This window comes from Puntigrus tetrazona, chromosome 23 (assembly GCF_018831695.1).
Source record: "Puntigrus tetrazona isolate hp1 chromosome 23, ASM1883169v1, whole genome shotgun sequence".
NCBI classification, from domain to species: domain Eukaryota; kingdom Metazoa; phylum Chordata; class Actinopteri; order Cypriniformes; family Cyprinidae; genus Puntigrus; species Puntigrus tetrazona.
In genome coordinates this window covers 10,201,005-10,218,331 of record NC_056721.1, presented here as the reverse complement: position 1 = coordinate 10,218,331, position 17,327 = coordinate 10,201,005, and the positions used below count along the sequence as shown (strand labels likewise).

The following is a 17,327-nucleotide window of genomic DNA, read 5'->3' as shown; positions in this document are numbered from 1 at the left end:
GATGCTTGGCCTGCTAATATTTTCATTGGTGTGTTTCCTTTCTCTTCAGCAGTCATCTAAATAAATCTGTTTACTTCTACAATAATAAAGTTTTGTCGTTAACTATCATTATAATTTTTCTTGCAATTCAGTATATATGGAGAATTTATACCTCCCAAATAAAACTATAATTTGAGATGTGAGAGAGAAACTTATGTACTATGTATAAACTCAAAATTGCTAGGAAAATCGTCAAAGTTGTCCTGGTTCAGAGTCAAATTACCTTTTAATTTTGCCGCAGAAACAAGCTTCCATTTTAATTACACTTTTCATTAAATAATAGGTTTTTATTTAGAACAATGCTTTTCGTGTTATTTTGAAATAATTGCTTAAGTATGCAGGTTACAATTATGAAACTAAAATTATAACTAATATCCAACTTCATTATGGCTATAAATTCATAAATGTTCTTTTTCTGGAAACAGTGACATTACGGTTGTGATATTTGGTTTGATTTTTATCATTTTAACCATGTTCAACACATTTGGAAAAAAAAAAAAAAACTATTTAAAGTTGCAAGACAAACATTTTTATGATAAAGAAAAAAAATGTACTGATGATGTTGAACTTGATCATTACATCAGGCCTGAAATGCTCTCATTAGCCCATTTTGTATGTCATCACTCAGTAGTAAGTTTTTACCTAAAACCCAGCTTAGATTTAAGAGAAATTGCCCAAGGATGTGTATATATGAGTTTCTGTCATTGTATCCCTTTTATCGCAATCCATCCAGTGTGCTTTCTTCAGAATATCCACACAATAGCTACACAGTAGTTCATTACGGGATAAAATAAGTACATAATACTCCTCTTTGGAAGGAAATTTCTGGTGTGACATCCTGAGGATTTCGTTTAAGCAAGTCTTCACATCTTTAGATTTCTCCCAGGCTAACAGCTATATGGTCCTCAAAAAGGGCAATGCAAAGCATGATGGCGCCCCCTATCAACAGACCCAAACTCTGCAGGAGGAAGCGCCTCAGAGGACTCAAAGATCCAGCATCTCCATGAAGCATTTCAGGCATCTAGAAAAACGGAGACATCAAATTCTATAAAGACACTGTATTCAGTGTGATTACTGTGGTTACAGTAGCTTCTCAAAAATGAAGACATAGATAAATTGTCATTATTGTATTTTGCCAATCAAGATTATTACCATGTCGGCAAGAGCAACATAAAGGAAGACCCCAGCGGTGATGGTGAGAATCCAAGGTGAGTGTGTCGCCCACTGGTTTCCAAGTGCAGTTCCTGTTAAAACGCCAATAAAGCCAAGCAGAGCAGAGATGACGCTGAACACAGCCAGCCTCCGTACAGGCCAGCCTGCGGCCAACAGCACTGCCAAATCTCCTGCAGACACAAGCAGAGGAATATATACATATGCAATACTCGTAATGCACATATAATGGAAATGGCTGTCATACCTAACTCGTGAGGAAGCTCATGACAGAACACAGCGATCGTAGTGCTGAGTCCGCCAGTCAGACTCTGAGAAAAGGCAACACCTGGAGGAGAGCAACAAATGCAATACAATACAAGTTTATTTGTATAGTACATTTAGCAACACATTTAAGCACTAGAGAAACAATAAAAGATGATAAAATCCAAAAAAAAAAAAAAAAAAAAAAAAAAGATATTAAATGGCGATGAGAATCGGGATACTGAAGGCCACAAGTTTTCAAGGTTATTTCATAAAAATGTCTAAGTTACAAGTGTCAGAATTGCTTAAAAATTATTTTATTTCTAAATGAAAGCAACTCTATATATTTTAGTGTATTTTTGCGACCCCTACCGTTAAGTAACATTCTATAGTTTTACACGTGCATTTGTTGCTGCAGTAAAGTAAATTTAATACAGTACAGGATATTGTAAATTGAAATGCTCCCAGAACAGAGGATTGTGGGGAAAAACAATTTGCAACATTTAAAAACAAATACTTATTACTTAATGCACTTTTATTCTGTAAAAAATTGTATGTACCAATGGCTAGTCCATCTGTAAGGTTATGTATGCCATCTCCCATGACCACCATCCATGCCATGCTTCTGAGGCCCATCTTCCCTGGTCCAGACTGCCCATGAGAATGGCCATGCCCTGAACTCTCATTCTGAATGGCTGATGAGGTACCTATGACAAAGTTTATATGAGTATAAAACTTTCATAATCATTAATGAATTAATGCTCTTTCCCTCGTCTGAAACTAAACATACCTTGCAGTGCGTCCAGCTCTCTTCCAGACTCTTCATCATGTTTCCTTTTCTTTAAATTCTGTTTGAAAATGGGGGCAAAAAAAATACATTAATGGAAAATCTTGCCAGATCTCTTTCTCCAGAATAAAAAATAATTAAAGTCCCTCTGGATGAAACTTACTTTGAAATGTTGTTTAAGTCCCAGAAGGCTCTCAAAAGCAAACAGAAGGTAAAGTCCTCCCAACACACTCAGACCCTTGAAAACGGCATCCTGATGTTCAATGTGCTGATTAAAGATGGCCTAGAATCACAAACAATATGCATCTGTAGCACTTGAATTATTACAGAATAGTTGTATGCTTTCTTGAAATGCTTAATATTGTATTTTGCTTCTTACATGGGGCAGGAGGTGCAGGAGGGCATCTCCACATAACGTCCCCACTGCCATGCCAGCCATCGGGCAGAGGAAGATTTGAAGGATGGAAGGTTGGAGCAGGGGAGCCAGTCCCAGGGCAACCAGGGAAGGCAAACTAATAACGAAGAGTGCCAAGGAAGCCCATCCTAGTGCTGAGATACAGTATCTTTGTTTAACCTGCTCTATCACGAAAACAAACACAAAATTGATTCTGATATCACACTTGACACACACCTCTCAGGAAGCCCTCGCTGGTTTTGCTTCCCTGTGACTGCTCCTCTGTGTGCCGCAGACACACTCTGCTGTCAATCTGGTACAGGAGGGCAGGGCAGAGGAAGGTGAAGTGGGAAGGAGTGATATGGGATGCTTGGCCTAACCCGAAGTTCCACAGGAGCTGGGTAACATTTAGACACTGAGATAAGGGAGTACAAAATATGAGATGAGAATCAGGGGGTATAACTATAGTTATTTCTTTGGTTTTTATGTCACAATTTTGACTTTTAGATTGTATTAATTTCTACCATTTTAACTTATAGTATTGATTTTATTTGATAACTGTGATATGTAATCATGAAAATGATGGCTTTTTAGTCTGTAACTAGGACATTTTAACCCATAATTTTGATGTTTTATATCACCTTTTTATTACAATTATTATCTCATAACAATAACTTTTTAAATAATGACTGGATATTGACTTTTAAATAATTTGCATGTTGCAGATGCTGATCCACAGTTGGGCATGTTTGCGTGCTGGTAGTCCAAAAATGTTTCTTGGGTAGTTTAACCAGAATAATCTCATCAACCAGCATCACCAGTAGATTCATGATGGTCAGCCAGCTTTGCAAGCTTTTTACGGAGTTGTATAGCATCGTATCATATTCTGGTCCACCATTTAGACCAGCACTAAACCAGCAATAACCAGCTTAAACCAGTCCTCTCAGCAGAGACCTCTTAGATGATTATTTCTCTCCAAAATATTGTGTACATCACACAGAACAGGAAGAATTAATTGAATTTTACTGTCTGCACACCTCAAGATATCAACAGACCTTTGATCATGTGATAGTGAAAAGAATTCAGCGGTAGACTTTGTCCATTTGTAACACTCTAACAGGAAGTTTAGGTATAAATACTCACATTCCCATGAAGGTGTTTCTCTGTTGGATGGTCCGTCAGCGGTGACACACTTTCTTCCAGTTCATTTCTTAGACCAGGGTGTGGAAAATAGTCTGAGTTTCCCCATTCTGCAGAAGATCCACTGAGGATTGATTTAATGTGAGGTCTAGGATGGAATATTTCAATGGATTATTCATTGGAATGAGCATAAAACTGTATTTAAATTATATAAACAATAACCAAAAACTTTTTTGTGGGAATAATAAAACGTACATTTAAATAGTTAACTTAAAAGTGAATAACCACAGTAAATGTGAAGAAGATTACAATAACGTTTTAGCCATATTACCTTTCTTTGAGTGGAGGGGAGTTTGTGGTCCTTTGAGGATGATGATGGTCTTCATGTGAGTGGGAATGGGATTGGGGTTGAGAAGAATGCTTCGCTCCACCATGTCGGATCTCCAGGACACTGACCTCTCCGAGACCTAAACTTCCTAGCAACTTCTGCAGACCCTCATAGTTTAAAGTCCCATTTTCCCCATACTGAAGAAATAGCCGTTGCAAGTAGTAGCCCTTGGGAGAAGATCAAATCTGACTATTATATCAACAGACATCATTTTCAGGATTCGCACATGTCTGTGTCTTTATGATAGTGCTTTGGTGTCATAAACCGTCTGCAAAGTCTGCAACCAATCCATGAATTTCAACATACATACTGAAACCACAGCTAACCTAGTTAAATTGGAGTGATTGCATCAGTCATTGTTGATAAGATTTTTTGCACTCAGTGTAACCCTCAAACAAAAAGCACTTCATCTCTTAATGTTCTGAAAAATCCCTCATGGAATGTGGTAGATCTACTTCAACAGACATGTAGGAATGAGTAAATCTTAATAGTCACAAAGACTAGCAACAAAAACAGCTTAAATGTTATGATTCGACAGAATTATCCAGACATACCTGCTCTTCAAAAGCTTCCTCTAAGTGTTCCTGTGCAGATTTAACTTGTGGATTTTCATTCGACTTTCTAAGCTTGTCGACCTGGACATGTGTTGCCATTACAAATATGGCTGGTATCATCACGGAAATCATACAGTGGCAGAGCAGAAGATTAAAGCTCAGAGTCGTCCTTTGGGAAAATACCAATAAATATTAATCATTTTAGAATGTGAGCCTCAGCAGTCAATACAACACAATTTTAATTAAACAAGCATAATTCAATAGGCATTTCTAAATCAATCAAAATCACGAGTGAGGGCTCTATAATATCTTACATGTTCGTTTTAAATTAAATGAGGTTTTCTGCTTCCCAAATTATCCCTCTGAGAAAATAATCCTAATACTCTCATATGTTTTTCCTGGAGTTTACAAGAGATTTTAACAAATTTCCCAAGATACCAACATCTGCATTCAAAAGCCTACCTAGCAGCACATCGTATATACATGCAAGACACATTCAGGGCTATAAAAAAAGCAACATTTGATCAATATATTGTAATAAAAAACTTCCGATAAAAACTCGAATGCTTACAGAAAACACATTGCAAAATCAAGCATTTTAAATACATCTTTAAGTATTTAAAGACTCCAAAATGCCATCTTAAGGAATTTATGCTTTAACTCTATGCTTTAAATCAACTCTTTACCAGACTTTCTGTCCGCCCATGACTTTTTTGCAGTCTCCTAATCCCGTTACATGATCTCCAGTATCCTCTCAGTATTCTAGTGTTTAAGCATGAGGCATGGCGCATTGTTTTATGAAGAGGAGGTTAATGTTTCACCAGCAGGCAGTTTTAAGCCTATGGCAGATCACACACACATGATGGGAAGGCATTGATCAACTTGGTTTACTTTCATGACTGTGTGATGTAAATTCAACACATTCTCACACTCCTCCTGTCAAATATAGTCAAGTAAAGACCCGCTGCACCCCTACTTTGACATGTACAAGAAACTTTATAGTATCAGTTCATATTGCATGTAGATAGATAGATAGATAGATAGATAGATAGATAGATAGATAGATAGATAGATAGATAATTTCTGCACATAGGAATATGTATATATACGCTCTTAGCATGTATGCGTGTAAAATAAGAGTAAATCAGGTATAATTGCTCCTCCACACACACACTCTGTCCTGTAGGCGCAGCAGCAGATTCAGTCAGACTTCATCCGCTCGGCTCAGGAAGAGAAATCGGCCATCTCTCAGATCACTGCAAATATCACGGGCTTTAAATCCAGAAATCACATTAAGCCTAGGAGGAACAGCGCGATTTACTGGAACAGGTATTACAGTCCTGCTGAGTGATTTCCAACGCTTTATTTATGTCGACTTGTGAAATAACCGGATAGTAGCACAGTCTGGAGGCATATACAGTGCCGAAACATGAACACGGCGAGGCGTTATTTGATCAGAACAGTATTTAAATGACATTTACAGGGGGTTTACTAGTGGCTAAAATGTGTAATGTGACATTTAAGGACGTGTGTTGTAATGTTAGACCAAAGCTGCTCTTTCGGCGTGCGTCAGCTAGTTGGATTTCATGCTAGTTAGCCACGCTAGCTCCTTAGAATCAACGCATACACTTTGAAGATAATTTTACAGCGAATAAAATACTTTTTAGGACATTTGTTTCCTTTTATACACAAAATACCACCAACGCAGCAAGGAAGACCCGTGGTTGTGATGCTTATGTTGGTGGTTTTTGTACAGCACCGTTAGCGAGCTGGCTAATGCTAAGTGCCTACTCGCACAAACGCATCAGCAGACGTGTGTTACAGGCTGGCAGAAGCTGTTTTACATCGCCAGGAGGTTTAATAGCTGTACAGATGTTTGCAGCTGTCCTGTCTGATTCATTGCTGTATGTATTTTGGCAGAAGCACAGTTAGCTTGTCTGTCTGAATCCAGCATGACATTGTATTCATATTCATGCCTGTCTGTGATGTTCAGCTGTTCAGTCTAAATATTGTTTAAATGGCTTCATCTGTACATTTAACATTAACCCTTACCATTTTTCAGGTTTAAATGCTGAGAGACAGTACTGTCATGTCATATGTAGGCAGGCAGACATACACACACATCTATCTATCTATCTATCTATCTATCTATCTATCTATCTATATATATATATATATATATATATATATATATATATATATATATATATATATATATATATATATACTGAAATAACATGAAAAAAATCTTCATTCATAGTCATAAATAGCACATGACAGAGGTTTGTCTGCAATGTTAACGTTTTTGGTTTTTTTCTTTCTTTTTATGTCACACTTTGGGACACATTCATTTGTCAGCTACCCATATATATATATATATATATATATATATATATATATATATATATATATATATACACACACACAGAGTGATAAATATCAAGCTTAACAGCATATCACCGTTTCATAGCATCAAAACAGCTGATATGTTAATAGACTATGGTCTCATACTTTTGTTTAGGGGTTTCTCAGACCTTTCATCCAATACAGGGTGCAAAATTTCAGGCAGTTTACACTTATTTAATTGACAAAACACTTAACACTAGTAAACGTGTGCCAGAGTAGCTGTGCACTCGCAAATTTGCTCTTGGTGATCATGCATCCGGGCAACTAAACCAGATCTGCACTGAATAAAAGCGAGGAACACCATCTCTGAAATGGGGGTTGAGGGGAGAACGTGCTAAACCACCCACACTCTCCCCCACCGTCTGCTTAGACAAGCTAAAATTAGGTCACCACCAGCCTACCGGGACACAACACCACCCCTCCCAGAACTGTTATGAATTTGAAAAGATGCTGTGTCTACTTAACACAGCCCCTTTTTTGCTTCGTATTCGTTTTACCAAATTAAGAGAATTGATCTGTGTCCTAAACCCAGCATTCTGCTTCTTGTTTAATGACTTTAAAAAAGGAAAATTGTAGTGCTCCTGGATAAAAGTGCTTTACATCACACGTCTAATCCTTGCTGACTACATCTGCTTTGTTTTAGTAAGCTGTGGGAAGATGACGTTTGTTGAAATCAGGTTGGCACACGCCGTAATGCTAGTGTGTAATATATTGTTACCAGGGTGTTGCTTTGTGTTTGCTAGGGTGTTCTGGGTGGCTGCTTACCACCAGCCCAGCCACAAGCCTCTATGATGATTTGGTCACTATATATGGCTCATTGCAAGTCTATGGGATTTTTTGGCCCTGCCAGACAAACACTGATTGGATGAGACACATCCGAGTCATGGTTTCTTAATTGCTCTCAAAGCTCTGCCTACTGATGGTCACCCAAAATATATATATAGCAAAAATATATTTCATTAGACGTCATGCCATCCAGTTCTGTGATTGCTTGTGCGTGTATAACTTCCACCCATATGTCATCAGCCTCTTGAATGAGTCGGCTCTTAGTTTGATTGAGATGCATCAAAGCATTAATGGTTTTGGATTTCCGTCCGAGACAAAGTGGGAGAAAAAAGCATCCGTAAGCTTTAAATGATTGTAGCAAGTAGGAATGGTCTAATTGACAGTAAATACGCCAAACTTGTCTGAAGATTCCAGGAAATGTTTCAAACAGGCTTTTTAAATCTTAATTAAATTGCTCTGAAATAAATAGCAGTGTATTGATTGCATCGTAATGGATGTCTTGTTTTCTCTTTCTTAAGGGGGATGTTCGGTCTTACATCGTAAGGAAGATCGCCTTTCCCACCGGACACATGAGGACGACTCATTGTACAGGGATCATGAGGGCTGCGCTGTCGTGAGGTATGAGTGTACATTTCTTTTGAATGTTTCACACAATATTTATATCTTTTATGTTTTGTGCTACTAAAAGGAGTGCATTCTATCAGTTCTAGCACAGATGTAATTTTGTATGGCCATTAATAACGTTCCACCATAAAATCCGGTCCACTTTGAAGCTTATTCTGGCTAAGAACTGTTCTTACTTGTAATCTAGGAGTGAGTTTATCCTAAATACCTGATACCAAAAAAAAATACCATATATAAAATACATATATATATATATATATATATATATATATATATATATATATATATATATATATATATATATATATATATATATATATATATATATATACATACATACACACATATACACATATACACATATATACATAGATACTTTCTTACAGAAAAAAAATATATTCAAATATAGTGCAGCAGTCCCTTTCAAATAGAAATTATTGGCAAAAATGTTTATATATATTTTGTATATGTTGTGATTATTATAAATATCTATTTCCGTTCTGTGTTTGCTTTCTACAAAGTGCCAAGTGATGCAGTCACAAGCAGTCATGTTGTATTTAATGTTAATATACAGCTGTATAGAAGCTGATTTTGCTGCCATTAGATTTCATTATGGAAAAATGGAAACCGACCGTAACATCTGGTTAGGATGAAAAACCATTTTAGGTGTTATTTTTTTTTTGTTACTTATCATTTTAATTATGTCCCACCTGCTTTTGGACACTAACTGATTAATCTTCGCCTTCCATTAAGCAGTTTCTCAAAATGAAGTTAGAAAAGAGGTGAAATTTCTATCCTTGCATTATTAATCTTAATGCAATTTCTAGGCCACTCAAAATGGTTTCCCATTATGCTGGGTTACTAAGTGGGCCGCCACACTTCACAGTGGATTTATATTTTTTTTGATGGTACATTAGTAATCTCATACCAGCATACACACAAACACACAGACATTGTATTTTCAGCTGAGAGAGCTGTGTAGACCTAGTGGCTCTACAAAGAACAAAAAGAAGGTCACCTTTGTACAGGAAATGTGATCATGTTACGTCTGTATTGTAGCAGGACATCGAGTGTCTCCATGTTCAGCTCAAAATGCCATGTTCATTAGACCTCTATCAGTTTACTTTTAGTGCATCTTAGGAATGTTTTTATATTTAACCTGAAACCTGCATTTTAAAGCAAATACCACAAAGATAATACGTTGATTAAAAGCCTGCTTTCACAGTTTTTTTGTTCTTTTTGCTTCTTTTAGTGTTCCAGTTAAAAATGGCCAGCAGAGGCTATACGTTTTTAATTTCATCCTGTTGTACTTCCAGTTCTTTTCATGCATCTCAGGCAATTGGCTGAGTTCTTACAACACTCTCTTCCACTCTCTTCCTGCCTCATTTCAGGTATCAAAGGATTCTGGTAATGTGCCATGGGGTACGACGTCACCAGGTTCCAAGGAGAGGTGGACGAGGATCTGTTATGTCCCATCTGCAGCGGGGTGCTGGAGGAGCCAGTACAGGTCGATATTTATTTCCATTCAACTGCAACATCCTAGAGCACCTTGAGGAAGCGTGCAGTAATTAGATAACTTTGATCCAAGAACATTGTTTGAATGTGTGCGTGAAGGGTCCAAAATTATAATTTGTGTTCAGTTTAATAGATTTAATTAAAAATTATAAAACATTTATTACAGTTATTTTTTTAATTATTATTATTATAATCATTATTATCATTATTATTATTATTATTACTAAAGCATTTCAATAATATTATTTAAATAATTAAATTATTGTTCTTTCTTAAAATCAATGATAAGGGTATCTAATAACTAGTAAATAATATAATAATAATAATATTATATTAACAATTTACTTAGTTATTTCAGTAATTATTATCATCAGATATTTGATTTAATAATGAATAAAAACAGTATTAATAACATTATTAATAATGACATGAATATTAGTAAAATGTCAAAACCAATAGTAATACTCTATTATTAGTGGTAAAGATAGTTAATTGCATTTTTAATAGATGTAAATTACTGTGCTTGCCAGTGGATTTATCTGAAAAATGCTCTTCAGCAAGAAAAGTGGGTAGTGACTGAGTTCAAGTTACACCCTGATCAATCTGTCTGTTCTTTCAGGCCCCGCATTGTGAGCATGCTTTCTGTAACGCCTGCATCACACAGTGGTTTGCACAGCAGCAGATCTGCCCTGTGGACCGTACCGTGGTGACTCTTGCCCATCTTCGACCCGTTCCCAGAATCATGCGTAACATGCTTTCCAAGCTGCAGATCTCCTGTGATAACGCCGGATTCGGCTGCACGGCCACCCTTCGGCTCGACCAGCTGCAGTCACATCTCAAGGACTGCGAGCACAACCCTAAACGACCCGTCACGTGTGAAGAAGGCTGCGGGTATCTACTCTGTTTATTTAGTTCTGTCTTAACCTTCTCATGTGCTGTATGGATGTGTTTGACTGTACTTCTATAGTTCTGTTGACTGTTTTTTATTTAATATAAGAATGCATCCTGTGTAAACAGCCTTTAATTGTCTTCAGTGCTGACATTTTAATTACATTTACTTTTTTTTTTTTTTTTTTTACTCTGCAGGCTAGAAATGCCAAAAGATGAGATGCCCAATCACAACTGTATTAAACATCTACGCAGCGTGGTGCAGCAACAGCAGACCAAGATTGCAGACCTAGAGAAGACCGCAGCTGAGCATAAGCACCAACTTGCAGAACAGGTCGGACCTGTGTCCTCTCTGTTTTATCATGAGGCTGCGTAAATGTCACTTCCATGATGTCACGTGAAATTATTTGAATTTAACGGATCACGGATTATTTGCTCTGCACACATGACACTGTTTTTAAGATTGTCATGATTTCTTTTATTCAGAAACGCGACATCCAGCTCCTGAAGGCTTACATGCGAGCAATACGAAGCGCAAACCCTAACTTACAGAACCTGGAGGAAAGCATAGAGTACAATGAGATCCTAGAGTGAGTGAAATGTTCTTCTTATATTAATAAGAGTTCAAGAGATTATATATATGTTATATGTAACAAAAGTTGTTGTTCACACTATGTGTGTTCTGTGTGTATTTATTATGTATATATAGACACAAAAATATTATTACATTTATGTGAAATTGAAATCTTTAAAAGTCTCTCTTGTTATTTTTAATTTAATGTGTCCTTGCTAAATAAAAGTATTTAAAGATACACCAAGGTTTATACATTTGTACTATATGTGTGTGTGTGTGTGTTAAAATAATAAGGCTATGGCCATAGTTATCTGTACCGTGTTGTGAATGCAAAGTCTTGTGTGTAAACATCGAGTATGTAAATTGCTCGTGAATACTGACAGGCTCCTGTTGAGTAAGTAAATAATGATTCCATAATTGCTAATGATGACTCTCAAACTAACCACTCCCGTTTGGCCACAGGTGGGTGAACTCTCTCCAGCCCGCTCGCGTGACCCGCTGGGGAGGAATGATCTCCACACCCGACGCCGTCCTCCAGGCCGTCATCAAACGATCGCTCATAGACAGTGGATGCCCGTTGTCGATCGTTAATGACCTCATCGAGAACGCCCACGAGCGTAACTGGCCCCAAGGCTTGGCCACGCTGGAGACACGGCAGATGAACCGCCGATATTACGAAAACTATGTGGCCAAACGCATTCCGGGTAAGCAGGCCGTGGTGGTGATGGCCTGTGAGAACCAGCACATGGGAGAAGATATGATTCTGGAGCCGGGGTTGGTTATGATCTTCGCTCACGGCGTTGAGGAGATCTTATAGTCTGTACATAGGTGGGTGCCAGTGATGAAAAGCAGAAAGGGGTTTACAGAGACTGAATTGATTTCCCCCTCTAAAAAAAAAAAAAAATTCTCAGTTCATCCCACTAAAAATATCAAGACCTCTTCGGCAGTTGTTACCTCAAATTTAAAGGAAGGACACAAGCAGAAAAGGTTCTCCGCTCGTGGACCTCCAGCATTCCCTATTCTCTTTGCCTTAAATGGACATTTTTCAAAAAGTGGACCCTAATGACAAAAACCAACTTGAAAACATTATCAGGGACGATGGTACACATATGTTTTAACATTAACATTGAAATCAAAAAGGATTTGAAGTGATGTCTAATTCCCCCTTTAACATTATTTCCCTCTTGAGAGCAAATATGTGTCACTCGCAGCTTAAGACAAGTTAAGATTCTTGTAAATACAGATGATAAAGAAATATAGACAAATATGCTATCTGTTCTTGTTCTAATAGAGTAGTGGACATTTTTGCTGTCTTTCATCTCAGTTTGCTATTTAGAGTAGAGTGTTTTAACTACCACGGATCTCAATCTTTCTTTCTTTTTTTTTTTTCTTAATAGAGCTATGATTAAAGTATGCTAGATAAAGAACTCTGCTCGGTGTTTGCACTGTGTGGTGATTGGAAAAACAAGATGTCATGAATCTCGATTTTGTGAAGATGTTTGTTTTTCTTGAGTGGAAAGATGATGACGGAAATCAACAGCTGATTTTCTGGTTTTCAATTACATTTTTTTCCAGAAATAACTTTTTATTTTATTTTTATTTTCTGCCGGCATCACTGGCTTATAAATCAGAACCAGATTTTTCTTCTCCAGCATGGTCTTGGTGACCTCAAAGTTTTTTTGTCTAGAATTTCACCATATGCAAAATCATAAATGATGGATGAAAAGCTTATGAATCAATATGAAGTAAAAAACTTTGTGAAAAATGACCAACTTACCACTGATGTAAAAAAAAAAAAAAAAAAAAAAACATGATGTCTGTGGGATCTCCTGCAGATGCTCAACCATATCTGGACCTTTTTACTGTGGTTTACATCGGAACTGTTTTTTATCCATCATTTGCCACAGCACCTCTTGATGAATTTCAAATAATAAAGAGAGATGGAATGGTTGAATGTTTGTGTATATTGTGCAATTGATTCCTGGATAAGTGGATAAGAATTTATTTTACATATTTTACGTACCTTTGTTGTATATAGTTGATTTGAGAATCGGTTTAATTTGTGTTGTACGATAGCTGTCTCTGCAACCAAAGTGTTTTATTGTGTTGTATGCACATCGTGCTTGCTTTTTTTTGTTTGTTTTGTTGGTGTTGTCGTTGCGCGGACACCGAAAATGTAAGTTCAGCGATTCTAAAATGTATCTTATTGTGTGTCATCTGCTTCAGTGTTACATAGACCTGAATGCTCATTGCGTTGTTTACAGTAGCTTCTTTGCAAATGTTGTTCGATGAGCTGAAAACTAAGGACCGAGAATGTTTTACTCTGCAATATTCAGCCAGGTCTGTGTGTCAATTAGGGAGAAATGTCTGTGAACTTTGCCTTATCACACTTCATCCGATGCTTCACTGCATGACCGCTGTGTAACGTGCCACATGGCTTCTCTGCACATCGTCTCGCAAACGCACCCTGAAGCTGGAGAGGTTAAACATGACCCAGCGTGTTTCACTTCTTGGTTCTAATGAATCTGAACACCTTCCGTATCGTTCATAAAATAAAAGTTCACATTTACGCATCGTCTCTTACTGGACACGCAAGACTTTTTTGACTCTCAGGTTTTATCATCTGATAACGGGGATGAAACGTTCGAAGAGCTCGTGTTTCTCGCTGCAGCATTGTCCGTGGATGTGGCATTCTTCTGTTTGTTTGTTTTTGTCTTTTATTCTTGCTTTTGTGCTGTGGGTTACTGACAGAATATGAATAAATATCAATGATTTTGCAATACGACACCAGTGTCTTTGTCTTTATTATTAACGTGGTAGCAGGAACATATTGTTGCTTGCATTGTTTACATCAGCTGTTCAAAAATAACCAATGCAATGCAAACCAGAAGAGGGAACTAACTTCCTCATGTTTTTGCTGTTTTCCTCTCTTCTACCACTGAATGTCACTAAAGTGCAATTTAACTGTTAGAATTAGCAGTTTTCTGTTGCCGTATACTATCATTTTGAACAGATCTTTTACTATTTGGTGACTATGTAGTCATTTCTATCTGCTGATCTCTGTTTTGTTTAGTGGCCAAACAGCATTTATATTCACATGCACGCAGGAATAATCCTTTTGTTGTTGGTATTTTCTTTGACCAGCCTGTAGCCACTAATGCAGCAAGTCATTTTAATCCAGCCCATTATAGTACCAGTGAGGATAGGAATGTCACATTGTTTTTCCAACAGCTCTCATTACCAGCTTCTGCTCTGCACGAAAGTATTCGGACAATGACTGAATTTTTGTGCTTCTGTCAAGAGTAATGATTGAATTAAATATGCTATCTATCTATCTATCTATCTATCTATCTATCTATCTATCTATCTATCTATCTATCTATCTATCTATCTATCTATCTATCTATCTATCTATCTATTTAATGTCTATCTGTCTGTCTGTCCATATATCCAGCCATCTATCTAGTTAGGATTTAATTCTGATAAAAAACAGTTAAACAGTTTTGTTTCATGTCTCCCTAATAAAGGAAATGGTCCTTAATCCCTTTCAAAAAGTAAGGATTTGATTGGAGCTTTTACAATCTGGTACCACAAATTCCTGTATCAGTTAATCAGGCATTTGGCAATCAAATATATTGCAGTTTAATTATGTGATAACTGTTAAAGCAATCTAAAAGTACAGCTATAAATACAATCACTCAGATGCCAAACATCATACTGAAAATGATGGCATTTGATGGCATCTATCTATCTATCTATCTATCTATCTATCTATCTATCTATCTATCTATCTATCTATCTATCTATCTATCTATCTGTCTGTCTGTCTGTCTGTCTGTCTGTCTGTCTGTCTGTCTGTCTGTCTATCTATCTATCTCTAGAGTTAGTGTGTGTGCTCGATGAGAAACAGTGCATACACACACAGCATCTGATCAAAGTGCATCACTCAGCTCAGACACATGAGTGCGGGCGGTGCTGTGACTCTATGGGAGTGTCACTCACAGTTAGGCGTGTTCTCTTCACTGTCAGTTCCCAACCGGACAAACACAGCTTAAACGCTTTCTCACAGACGAAGCTGGTTCTGCCTCCGTCGACACTTATTTATTAATTTTCTAAGCGCTGAAGCAGTTTTCGAAGTACATCTAATACTGGCGATTTTGCTCTCGGCGTCTGTTTCAGAGATAAGACAGAATCTCTAACCGTGTTCTGCAGACCTCAAGATATTAAGGTAACGCCAACGCTTATTTATTTTTGTGGTACAATTTGTGAGTTTTAGAGAAGTGACGACCGTTAAAACGGCAACAGTGATTGTGTACTGTGTCGCATGTAGTGTTTATGTATGACTTCTTACGGTAGAGAGTCATACCGTTGCGCCTCCAAACCTCTGACTCCAAAAGCGTGTTCGAACGTTTGTATCGATGCCCAGAGCGCTGTTTAGTTAACGACGGGAATCGTTAGGAATTTATTGATTCTAAATTCGAATCGTCTTGACGAGTTCGGTTCCGTAACGGTTCCTTTCAAAATTCCTTTCTTTCTTTTTTGTCTTTTTAAAGATCCTCAGTAGAGCTGCTACCATCAACAGCTTTTAGTAAAAGATAATCTAATTCCACGTTACAAATGCGTAGAAATAAATTTAATACAATATAATTGCGAAAGGTATTGTTCGCCTCTTGCTTTTCAGACTTTTACAGAGGCAGCAAAAATGCTGTCCAAAAACTGGTTCTAAATTTTTACATGCAAATATTAAACCAACAAAATGTGATGATGGGATATTTCAATTAGTTGTTAATTTTGATTAAAAAAAAACAGTGTGTATCTCAAATTCAGTTTTCATAGTAGTAAACAACCCGTGATGTTAACATAACATGATGATGAAATTAAGTTAGGTAATATTGCTACTGATCCGTAAGTGATGTACTTAAAGCATCGGTTTATAAGATTCGTTCTTTTGACAGTCTACATTTGTCGCGGTGTGTGATTCATTAAAATGAATCGGCTCATATGAGTGATTTGTCAGGGAATCGGACTACAGCAAACTGTTTGTTTCTGGCTGTAAATTCAGGAGTAGGATTGCGGTGAACAGTAGTGCAGGAAACATCGCCAGAGTTGTTTTTAGCACTCAGTTCCAAATAAATGCTTGTTAACTCATCCGAACGTGATGAAAATTATTATGTTTAGCTATTTCAGTGAGCTAAAGATAGACGGCTCACTAGACTTCGAGGACAGCCTAGCTGTGCGATTCTCATTCATGTTTTGAAACGCACAGACCAGTCTATTTTTAAATGTAACAGTTAACTACATTTTGGTGGTTTTCCTCTTTGCTTCGAAGCTGTTGACTCGGGTTGTTGTCAGATGTTTTGTTATTCTCTTTCACTGAGCTGTTTGCACAGACCGGATAGGAAAGTTTTTGGAAGTTTTTTTCTGTTTAATGCAGAATTCAAATAGAATACCAATCTGAGAAAACGGTTTTTAAGGTGTTTTGCTGGCCTTAGGTGTTTTAGGATCGTCTAGCTGGTCTCCCAGCTTGAGTAGTCTAATCTGGGTTAAGGAGGTCTCCCGGTCTGACCAGCCAAAAAAAGTTCCCCGTCAAAGCAACCTGTTTTTAGATGACTTATTCAGCAGTGTACCATGACACTAAATATGACCTTTTCTGCTTCCTATCTATGAATGTGTTATTTGACACGTTTATCTCATCTGATGAAATACTTTTGAAATTTTATTTTTGTTTTTGTTTTTTATATAAACAAATCTATAATATATATTAAATATATCAAAAATGGTTTATTTTACTGTTATCTTTTCACTAGCTTGCTGACTAT

At 37.1% G+C, this 17,327-nt stretch overlaps 3 protein-coding genes across 3 annotated transcripts in view; 2 read left to right on the top strand and 1 right to left on the bottom strand.

Annotated features, from left to right (window-relative positions):
- Positions 1-730: 730 nt before the first annotated feature.
- On the bottom strand, positions 731-5,489 carry slc39a5 (solute carrier family 39 member 5). The gene is made up of 12 exons (XM_043224515.1): positions 5,402-5,489; positions 4,716-4,884; positions 4,105-4,328; positions 3,777-3,921; positions 2,871-3,048; positions 2,619-2,788; positions 2,403-2,522; positions 2,243-2,300; positions 2,013-2,159; positions 1,457-1,537; positions 1,192-1,382; positions 731-1,060 (listed from the first exon to the last, which is right to left on the bottom strand). Exons 1-12 carry the CDS (start codon positions 5,419-5,421, stop codon positions 911-913), a joined length of 1,653 nt encoding a protein of 550 aa, XP_043080450.1. The 5' UTR covers positions 5,422-5,489; the 3' UTR covers positions 731-910.
- Positions 5,490-5,904: 415 nt separating this feature from the next.
- rnf41 (ring finger protein 41) lies at positions 5,905-14,293 on the top strand. The gene is made up of 7 exons (XM_043224535.1): positions 5,905-6,044; positions 8,426-8,525; positions 9,923-10,038; positions 10,666-10,937; positions 11,133-11,268; positions 11,421-11,524; positions 11,971-14,293. Exons 3-7 carry the CDS (start codon positions 9,949-9,951, stop codon positions 12,323-12,325), a joined length of 957 nt encoding a protein of 318 aa, XP_043080470.1. The 5' UTR covers positions 5,905-6,044; positions 8,426-8,525; positions 9,923-9,948; the 3' UTR covers positions 12,326-14,293.
- A 1,231-nt stretch (positions 14,294-15,524) lies between these two features.
- Positions 15,525-17,327, top strand: part of dgkaa (diacylglycerol kinase, alpha a) — a 25,622-nt gene continuing 23,819 nt past the window's right edge. The window contains exon 1 of the mRNA XM_043224480.1: positions 15,525-15,736. The gene's annotated coding sequence lies outside the window, so the exon portion shown is untranslated. The remainder of the gene's footprint in view (positions 15,737-17,327) is intronic.

Bases quoted from the DNA above. Each gene is read 5' to 3' on its own strand.
- slc39a5 (XM_043224515.1), bottom strand. From the start codon at position 5,421: ATGGGCGGACAGAAAGTCTG. The intron at 2,301-2,402 runs GTAAGTTTCATC...ATTTTCAAACAG, and splicing joins GACTTAAACAACATTTCAAA to AATTTAAAGAAAAGGAAACA. The intron at 1,061-1,191 runs GTAATAATCTTG...CCGTTTTTCTAG, and splicing joins ATGTTGCTCTTGCCGACATG to ATGCCTGAAATGCTTCATGG.
- rnf41 (XM_043224535.1), top strand. From the start codon at position 9,949: ATGGGGTACGACGTCACCAGGTTCCAAGGAGAGGTGGACGAGGATCTG. The intron at 10,938-11,132 runs GTATCTACTCTG...TTTACTCTGCAG, and splicing joins ACGTGTGAAGAAGGCTGCGG to GCTAGAAATGCCAAAAGATG. The intron at 11,525-11,970 runs GTGAGTGAAATG...GTTTGGCCACAG, and splicing joins GAGTACAATGAGATCCTAGA to GTGGGTGAACTCTCTCCAGC.